The sequence below is a fragment of the Myripristis murdjan genome, chromosome 9 (assembly GCF_902150065.1).
Source record: "Myripristis murdjan chromosome 9, fMyrMur1.1, whole genome shotgun sequence".
NCBI classification, from domain to species: domain Eukaryota; kingdom Metazoa; phylum Chordata; class Actinopteri; order Holocentriformes; family Holocentridae; genus Myripristis; species Myripristis murdjan.
This window is the reverse complement of record NC_043988.1, coordinates 13,035,880-13,045,958: the sequence shown is the minus strand read 5'-3', so window position 1 is coordinate 13,045,958 and position 10,079 is coordinate 13,035,880. Positions and strand designations below refer to the sequence as shown.

The window sequence follows — 10,079 nt, the reverse complement described above, 5'->3', positions numbered from 1 at the left end:
AGCACTGCCTGAGTCAGACACGCGCACGCACACGCACACTTATCCAAGTGAAGAGTGTCATATTTCTGGCGAGGCTGTTACACCTGCAGGCCTATAAGAATGTACGTTCACTCCATCAAATAAAAGCGGGTAAACCATAGCAGAGTGAATCAAGGTGCCCAAGCCTCGAGCAGTTACAGACATATTCATGCCGCAGTTAATGTGTAGGATCTGCTGTATACCTGCGTCCAATCTGGCAACACTTTGATATTCAAACAGGATTATTCGCCCGTTTTGCTTTGAGATGCAAAGCAGATATCTACTGTCTGTTGTTCTTGTTTTATCATCGCTCATCATGCCAACCACACAAGATGCGACTGTATCAGGTCACTTATTGTGTCACAGATCCGCTCCTGCAGGCGAGGGTCAGACGCTCCTTGTGTTTGTGCGTGAAGAGACGGACGGTGCGCGCTCCCTATACCTGAGCCTGTGGTCTGAAGATACGCGGCTTTTAAGATGCGAAGTCAGTGCCGATCCACTCGTCACGGAAGGCTACCTCTCTCTCTGCGGCAGGACGGGCACTCAGGGTCAGGAAACCACGCAGCGTTTCAATATCAGTACGTTGCTTGCTCCGGACGGCCCCTGCGGCCCGGACAACGCCGGTGCGCCTAGGATAACCAAGCGCGCAAAAACATTTGGGAGTGAGGGGAAAACTCGGAGGAAACGCTCCTGGCTCTTCCCAGGGACGCTTTGGTGCGGCACTGGGAGCAAAGCCATGGGATATGAAGAGTTAGGTAAGCACGGGGAATGCGCTGCTCCAAAACTCAGCTGACTGTAAATGTTAAAAAAATATGAACACAGACTGTAGTAATATAACAGGACGTAAAACAAATTAAGCGATGATAGGGTCACAAGATAAGCCTATTGCAGGGATGTAACACCGATATCATTTGAGATAAAATGCTATAAGCTATGATGAGGTCCGTGTAGGTTAACTTGAATATCATAGACTCACACTAAGTTCATATAAGCACAGGCATATAATACCGAAATACATACCGAAAAATGTCCTTTTCATTGTGCACCTCTGTAATGTTGAATGTTAACGAATTGAACTGGATTGGAAATGAAATGAACTGAGCAGAAGTGATGTTTTATTCTATAGGCCTACTGTTATTTTTTATTTATTTATTTATTTATTTTTTTTATAATAATAATAATAATAATAATGATGATGATGATGATGATGATGATGATGATGATGATGATGATGATAATAATAATAATAATAATGATAATAATAATTATTATTGTTAACAGAGAGTGGAAACTAAATATGGTAGCTCTTGATGGTAGCACTAATTATGTACTTTGAGATCAAATCTGTTTTATAGCCATGCACATTTGGTTTTCATACAAAATAACATTTCCTTGAGGTCAGCAGCTTCTAGATTTTAAAGTATCTGGCAACTAAGTCATCTCTGCTTGACAACTTGCATACATGTATGGTGTCACTTAATGTCTTTTAGTGATGTGCAGATTTCACACTTGTTGTTCCTCTGCACAGGGATGTTTGAGAGTGCAGATCGATGCTGCCGCGAGCATGACCAGTGTATGCATGTCATCCCAGCCTTTACGGTGAATTATGGGGTCTTCAACTCCAACTTCTTCACCGTGTCACACTGTGACTGTGACCGAAGGTGAGTCTCAGCATGCAGACTGGGCACCCATTACATTCTTAGGATATTACAGATTCCCATGCCTTCCAGAGAGACTCCAGCAGGCGGTAACTCACAACTCTGACTTTTATGATCCGTGTGGGTACATAGTCAAGTAAGTGTTAGACCTGTCTGAGGCCTTATTTGTGAAGCTGATAACCAAATTTTTCAAGGGTGTGGTGGCTATAACTTTTAATGCAGTACATTACACTTCATCCTAGTAATGGGAGTGTTTTCATCTCAGGAATGTTTGTATCAGATCATTTTGTCACTGCGCCAATGGATAGAAAGGCCGGGGGCATTTAATAGTACCATCCAGAAGTCATTAATATTTTAAAACTAACTGACTGATGACTGACTGACTGACTGAAATTGATGAAATTTAGTGTTTGACACAAAAAAAGTGTTAAATGATTTATTTATGTCATACAGTTGTGCATATAGAAACACAGGCCTACATTCAGCCCTCAAGATAAACTTTTGATGTCAAGAGTGAACATGTTGCCCATCATTTTTGTGCTTGCCATGTGAGAAAGCACTCCATACCTTTCTCAAAATCCATTATTTAAAACCACAGAGGTTGAGGAGGGATGCCAGTTTTCGTACCACTTGGCACACAATGTAAACAGGTGCATGTATGTTTAACATCCTAGTCTTGTTCTTTATCATAAGAAACCAGCACACTGTTTCAGGATTGCACTCTGAGCTGATTTCAGGGGATCATCAATTCACAACATCCATGTGTGTTACATTTTCCCTAGTCTTCTAGTGTTCATATATGTTCCTGCTGTTGTTACATTTATTCATTAAGCTCTGATTGCCTTGGTGTTTGTATGCCCATCACCAGGTTTCGAGAGTGCCTCTTTGGTGTGAACGATACCATCTCCAGCATGGTGGGCTACAGCTTCTTTAACATCCTAAGGATCCCCTGTTTTGAGCTCATACGACAGAGGCGCTGTGTCAAGATGTACTGGTGGGGAATGTAAGAGACATATTGATATTCATGCTCGAAGCTTTGCTGCATTTTGTTAGAGGCCTAAGTGGGGCACAGCAGTGAGTGCCAGGCAGCTCAGTAAAACAAGACGCTCACTTGTTCAGTGACATACTGTACAGATAGAGCAATATTGGAAAGTGGAGCAGCAACTGCACTTCTTAAGTTCAGCTGAGCAGCTTGTCTTGTAATGGCATGCCTGACACTCTGCCAACCCCCACATAATACTCAAGGGCATCATGCTGCAACCCTGCCCTGTTTCCACAACTCTGCCTATCAGATTACTGACAAGCTTCCTCACAAATAAAGACAGATTAATGGGTAACTTATTTCCTGCAACCCCAGTACTATGTTATCAACCTAAATAAGATGTACAGAAGACAAAAATATATTTGCATATATCTCAAACAGTCTGGGAATGTTGGAAATACCCTTTTTTAATTAACCATGATTATGCTCTCTGTGATTCCTGAATTTACAGTCACTGTAATTAGCTTGCAAGGAAAATGCTCATTTTAGTGCATGAAATGGCAGAACCTACGACTGAAAATAGCAACACCAAGTTTATCTTTTCTTATTTGATAAATATATTAGATATTTGGTGAAAATTTGCATGTTGGAAAAAAATAAAAAAAAAAAAAAAAAATATATATATATATATATATATATATATATATATATATATATATATATATATATATATATATATATATATATATATAAACAAACATAAAATGGACAGTAATAAGGAGGTTTTTGATAGTCATGGCTGGGCTTTAACTTATTTTCTCTCTGTAGGTGCAAAGTAGCCAAAAAGGCCCCATACGCTGTTTTCAAAAACCCCTTCTCATACAACACCACCCGCACAACAAGCAAATATCGTGAAAAACCATATGGCAATGAGTCGTCAAATATTAAGGAACACCATGTAAAGGAAAGACCTCCGACCGTTTCAGTCACAAAGTCGCCCAAAAGTGAACGCAGATGTAATCCCAGAGACCCACCTAGAGGAGATACTTTCCATCGCAAAAAGAAGAAGGGGAAAGGATGCAAAAGACGCATGAAAACTGTTATGAAATCCACCCAAACACCAGTAACATCAATGGTGCACACCACAATTCCTTCAACATCGACAACTGCATCCCCAATAGAGATGATGACATCATTAACATCAGAGTTGAAAACAGCTATCTCTAATGCTTCTAAAATGAACTCATACATATTGAATAAGAAGAAACTGGGTAAAAAGAAAGGCTCCACAGAGAAAGTGACAGTTTATCCCCCACAGAGAAGACAGCTTTCATCACAGCTGACCACAAAGCCATATCAGAAAACAACATCCATGACATCCTGGACCCCACAAACGGCTAGTCTTCATGTACCAACAGCAGTCACAACAGTGAGCACGATAACCACTAAAATGCATAAGAAAAATCGTAAGAAAAGCGGCCGCTGTGGAGCCAGGATACCTGTGAGGGGCGATACCTTTCAATCTCGTCGTAAAATTTGTCTCGATCGAAAAACATCTCACACAACAGCTATTGCACCCTCCACATCTACATCTGTATCGCCGAACCAAGTGACAATGGCGCAGAGGCCCAGTAAGACATCACTGAAATCAGAGACTACAGCAAAACTCTGGAGTACAGCTACTACTGCATTTCCCATCCAAGGAGAACTAAAGCCAGGTCTTCTAACACAAACAGCAGCCAACCATCATCAGAATGGCAAGTCTCCAAGGCAAAGAAATACCAATGCACTACGGGACAAGATGAAACAGAAGCCCATAATAACAGGTAATACCAAAACCAAAGCATTTAAGCCATGCAGTCAGAAGCTTGAGCCAAATAAATGTGTTGTATGATATCACTGGAAAGCACATGTAGCTGCTGTAACACTGACACGAGGGAAACTTAACCCCAACTTACCTTGGTCTGAATACCTTAACTTCCCTAGAGCCTCTTTTACTTGGAAGTAAACCAGGCCCCCTATGTTGTCTTCTAAAACCTGTTCATTTACAATACCATCCAGCCTATAACAAGCAAACATAGTGACATGGCAAGTATTTTGGAAGCAACACATGCTAAGACACATTCTGGTAAAATTAATAAAAGTCACCCAGTAAGTTTTTCACATGATAACATTATGCTCTTTTGTGCTTTGTAATGATGCATTACAAACTTGATCCACTGGCATATTAAGATAAAAACCCCATACTAATTTTCTCCAATGAAAGTTAGTCTTGGCATTTTTTTTTTTTTTTTTTTTTTTAGTTTACCAGCTGTTGGCAGGTGAGACAAAATAATTTTCCACACTCATTATAGCCCTCAGAAACAACTCTTTGTGTGTTCTGCGTTCAGTAAATGGAAGCGAGACAAAGAGCCTTTTAAGCCTTTGTTGAGAAAGACAACTTGCAATAAATACGTTGCAAGGAAAGTGATGAGTGTATTTGGGTAAGTGGTCAGATAATCTGTGTCTGTTGCCGGTCCTGCAGACAACCGGCTCGTCTGTGGAATCCTCAAACACTTGGATCGATGTCAGCACAAAATCCTTCCTCTGGAGAAGAAGTATGGTCTGCAAAACATGGAGTCAAAGACCGTCTATCACTGTGATTGCACCAGTCGGTAAAGAAATTGCACAACACTTGATTTTAAATGCACACACACACACACACACATACACACACACACACACACACACACACACACACCCTTCATCTCTTACTTGTTACTCTTACTTACTTTGTTTCTCTCCATCAAATTGTAAATAACCACTGCTTGTCTCCTTGTCAATTTCGCAGGTTGGCGGGTCAGATTGAACATTTCAAGGCGCCCAGCATCCTCCCGTCTCTCCTGATGGATTTTGTCTCCAGATACTGCTTCAAACTACCAACAGAGACAAAATGCCACAACAGAAAAAGGTTTTAAGCTCTGTCATTATGTTAATCTCTGACAGCGTTTGATGGCAGCTGTGCCGTCTCATGTCTAATGTGTTACTCACTTTGCTTGTGTGAGAGATTATGATGTTGGGGTCTGTCATTGATATTTTTACACAATTCTTTTCTAGCTGTGCTGCTGCCTTCTCTAAAGCCTCTGACCTACTTCAAGCACTTAAAACGATGGAAGAAAAAGCCACGGCTAGAGCACAGAACTCGGGCAAGGACAGAAAAAGAGGGGTTTCTCTTCGTCTGTACAAGAGATGCCTGAGAATCGTTGATCCTGGAAAGAGAAGCTGATCTTTTTGTTGCACCACTGACACTAATTAGACATCTAAGCTGTAATGTACAAGAAGAGCCAATTTGCATGTGTTGAACTTCATATAACATTATGTTTATGTCTGTGATGATAAAAAACAGGTTTGGAAACTTAGAATGTGACCTGCTGAAAATAAACTCAACTTTGTATTTTGTGAGTATAATATGGACACATTTAATATTTGTTTAAAGCTCTAATGCAGGATAACCTTAATTTAACACAGAAAACATATGGTGTACTGAATTGATTTGGAAATACATTTTGTGAAGGGCATTTCCGCTGATGCCCACAGGGTGGCGCTCTAGCATCTGCATTGCAAATGCAGGCAATGAGGATGATTAGATATGCAACGCTGCCTGCAACAATCTGATACTAATATTCATCCCTGGGGAAAAGTTTACAGTCAAATCAAGGTTATTATAGTTTTCCATTTTTTTTTATTCGTTTTTACTTTTTGTTTTCAATGTCATTTTAGTTCAACCTAGTTTTAAAACAGATTTGTTAGTTTAGTTTTTATTTCTTGAAACTGTTCAATTTTAGTTTCGTTTTTAAAATTTAGTTTCATTGTTTTAGTCTTTTCTGTAGTATGGGGTATTCAAAAAGGTCAGAAAAGTATTTTGTGTCTCAGGAGAAAACACAGTTTTAAAAGGTGTATTCATTCAGGACATAATTTTTAGTTTATTTTGTAGGCCCTGTTTTTCATTTTTATTTCAGTTAACGAAAATATTTTTATATGTAGTTTTCGTTATTTTGTTAGTTTTCGTTCACGATCTTGTTTACAAAATTAAAAATCAAATTAAAAATATGCGACTGGCCTACATAATTGCATCTTGAGGTATTATCTTCGGCTGTGCAGACTGGGCTGGTCATAGTGCAGTATCAGCTGCTGATGATTGATCAGTGTGATCAGCTGCTGATGATTGATCAGGATGATCAGCTCATGAATTTTTGACAGTTTTCTTCTGGCCCGCGGTGCATGCTGGGAACAGCTAGTTGGCCTTGGAAACATGGCGTCGTACTGACAGCTGGGAGGCTCTCATTATCTTATCCGACCACTCATTCAGAGGCCGGGCCGTTGACGGGGCAGCCCGCTCCTCGGTGTTTTGCTTGGAGAAACCTGAGCTCGGACACCGTCTGCGTCCAGGGGAAGCGGCCATTTGTCACGGTGCAGTGTAATAACGGATTTATTACGAGTGTCACGCCCACTCTGGTCGGTAACGATAGCGTAAGCGTTAGCTACCGTTAGCTGGCTACGCTGCTAGCTAACCAAGCTGCCACCCAGCTAGCAGCCGCTAACAGCCCGACATGAGCACCTGTGTTATGTGAAGAGGAGCTGCCCTGTCCGCCGCTAGCTGCCAGCCAGCGACTGTCGATCAGCACTACAGTCTACCTTCTCTAACGTCGGCGTTTAAGTGGACACCGAGGATGTGTTATTGTAGCTAGCCAAACAGGCTAGCTGGGGCGTTTCTGTCATTTTCAGTCACTGAATTTTTAATGTTCGACCCCTTTGGCATCATCATTGTCGGAGGAGAGAGCGATGGGCTCCGGGGCTGTGGATTCGTCCCAGTGGCTCTCGGTGAAGGAGGAGACGATTTTCCTTCACGATGGACTTATTCGGGTCACGGATCTGGCTGAATTGCCCAGTGAAATTGGAGTGTCAGAACAGGGAGACACCGAGCAAGAGGTTAGTGGAGGATTCTCACACACATGTACACACATACATACACATGTACACACATACACGCACACGCGTACACACATACACACACACTCGACACATCAGACGCCTCTGTGACTGCATGCTTTTTGGTGTAATAATGTGAATTATTTGATTTTTCAGCGTCAACAATAGCCGTTGGTGCTAGTTGCAACCGTTTTTTAACCATTGTCAAGTAAACAACAATCTCTGATAGACTTCCGGCTTGTGCTCGTCAAAATAAAAGTATTCATCAGCATGTAAACAACTATTTAGCGTCAAGAATGTCAACGATAAATGAATGGCCGAGATTTCAGTATTCTCCTCACAAAGTGTTGCTGCATGTAGCATTGAAGATACATCTGACCGGTGGTATTTGTGAACTACTTTCGGAAATATTCATAGATTCTTAGATTCAGATAAATGATTGAAGATTGATTAAAGATATTACTTACGCTAAATTGGTGCACCCCAGGTATGAACATACACAGCTTTTACATGTATATCGCCTGTGGGGCAGCTTTGGCATGCAGCCGATCGACTCTTTAGCTATATATGAACCACCTCAGGCCATATATGAACGGTTTTAGGCATATTTATTTGACTCTAAGGCTATGGATAATAGTGGAGAGTAGTAATCCATGTGGTAACACGCGTTTAAGAGTGTAGATTTTTAATTATAAGTGACGTTTACTTCGTAGCATTTAGGTGGCTACAAAGCTCCCCGCTAAACCACAGTGATTATAAAATAAGCGTAGTGAAACGTGATTCATGCATAGTGAATACAAACTACCACTGTTATATTGTATGTTTAATATGTCGCCAGGCCTGTCTTGACGAAATTAGACGGTTCATTGCGCAAGGGAGTTGTGTACGTCTTAATTACATTCAATTGCAAGCTAGACCCTCCGAGCGCAGTGATGCACTGATGTTGTAGGTGGCTTCAACGCTTTTATTTTTGTCTGAAAACCGGAAGTGACAGTGCTGGCAGCTTAGTGAAATTGACAGTTGCCGATAGAAACTTCTATGGCTAGATAATGTATGTCACATCGTCGCTACATCGTTTTATAACATGCAAGTTGTAGAAGGTTAGTACGTATAAAGAAGTCTGTTAAGTATGCCACAGTAATCCATGTTATCTCTAATTTTTGGCGGATAATCAATACCAGACTGACAGTAGGCTAATGAACATATTCACGCTGTTATCCTTATCTGGCCACACGGGACCCCGCATATGTTGCTGTGTAGTATGCGGAGTCCCGTTTCGGGGCTAAATGTTATCTACATTATCTGTAACTGGGCTTGCGTTTTTCAATATGGATCTGGTCGTTGGTACACTTTATAGTCAGTCAAATTTAACTCGTTAAAATTAACATGTTAAAGTCAACCAACACCGTCCACTTGCCGCTATGTCTAACCCCAGAGCCCCCTAACCTCTCTCTTTTGGGCGTTGAAGTTGCTGGCTGGAGGACTAAGAAAAACCCTGATCCATATCTGTGGTTCATATAATCTGGTATTCCTTTTCCGGGGTCAGTGTATGACCCCGGAATGTGATTCCCAACGATTTTTCGAACGTAGGCTATTAATTTTTTAACAAAAACGTGCTCGCCCACTACTGGCTCATTAAAATTAGTTGCTCTTCACCCTTTACTTTTTAATTAATTATTAGAATCTGTATTTTGGTTTAATAATCACATCCTCTCTTTCTCTTTCTCGTCTTTAATACGAGTCAAGTTAAAACAGGAATGTCATGCTCAAACCTCAGACATAAAGTTTATATTCCAACACAGCTTGTTCTGCTGACAAAATCACTCTCAACATAAAGTAGAAATCTCTTGTACTATAAATGGCATTGCTGCTTAGTCTTGTTTGTTTGTTGTGCAATTTGAATAGACTCTGTTATTTTGAAAATGCCACTGCATCCATGATGGTCTGCTAATATCGCAAAATATGTGTCTGTGGTGTTGGAGCAATTGTTAAGCCCAAAGCAATATATTGGGATAATCAGCACGGTGGTCCAGCTGGTCTCCCACCTTGTGGTGGTGAATGTTTCTCAGAGACACATCGGTATGCTGTGACTGGTTAACGGCTATTATGCTCACTGACTTGAACTGCCTGCTTGACTTCATTTTTATAATGTACAGTGTGGTGCACCCGACTGGGCAAATACAGTAACAGCATAACCTATTTTATCCAACCCCTTTGGGTATGGAAGATGTTTTTGAGAATATTATGTTTAAACACATGGAATATGTGACCAAAAGTGTATCTAAAATTCGAAATGTCAATGTGTTCTTATTCTGATGTGCATCAACCAGCATGTGTAAGGAAATAACAGCAATTGCACACAGTTTGTGAACCGTGTAGCTGTGTGTGTTTTGCTCACCATTCTATGTATTTTCACCAGATAGAAGATAAGACAATTAGTTAGAGGTCTGGTG

At 40.8% G+C, this 10,079-nt stretch overlaps 2 protein-coding genes across 3 annotated transcripts in view; both read left to right on the top strand.

The window, feature by feature from the left end:
- The first annotated feature begins 754 nt into the window (after nucleotides 1-754).
- Nucleotides 755-5,615, top strand: LOC115364698 (group 3 secretory phospholipase A2-like). Its single transcript, XM_030059248.1, has 7 exons — nucleotides 755-773; nucleotides 1,547-1,679; nucleotides 2,545-2,679; nucleotides 3,487-3,674; nucleotides 4,269-4,484; nucleotides 5,183-5,312; nucleotides 5,489-5,615. Exons 1-7 carry the CDS (start codon nucleotides 755-757, stop codon nucleotides 5,613-5,615), a joined length of 948 nt encoding a protein of 315 aa, XP_029915108.1.
- Nucleotides 5,616-6,948: 1,333 nt separating this feature from the next.
- Nucleotides 6,949-10,079, top strand: part of hectd4 (HECT domain E3 ubiquitin protein ligase 4) — a 44,894-nt gene continuing 41,763 nt past the window's right edge. The window contains exon 1 of one of the 2 annotated variants that reach the window (XM_030059397.1): nucleotides 6,949-7,626. In XM_030059397.1, coding sequence (XP_029915257.1) covers nucleotides 7,480-7,626 — 147 coding nt within the window. In that variant the 5' untranslated portion in view covers nucleotides 6,949-7,479. The remainder of the gene's footprint in view (nucleotides 7,627-10,079) is intronic. The other variant, XM_030059396.1, reaches the window with a different exon arrangement.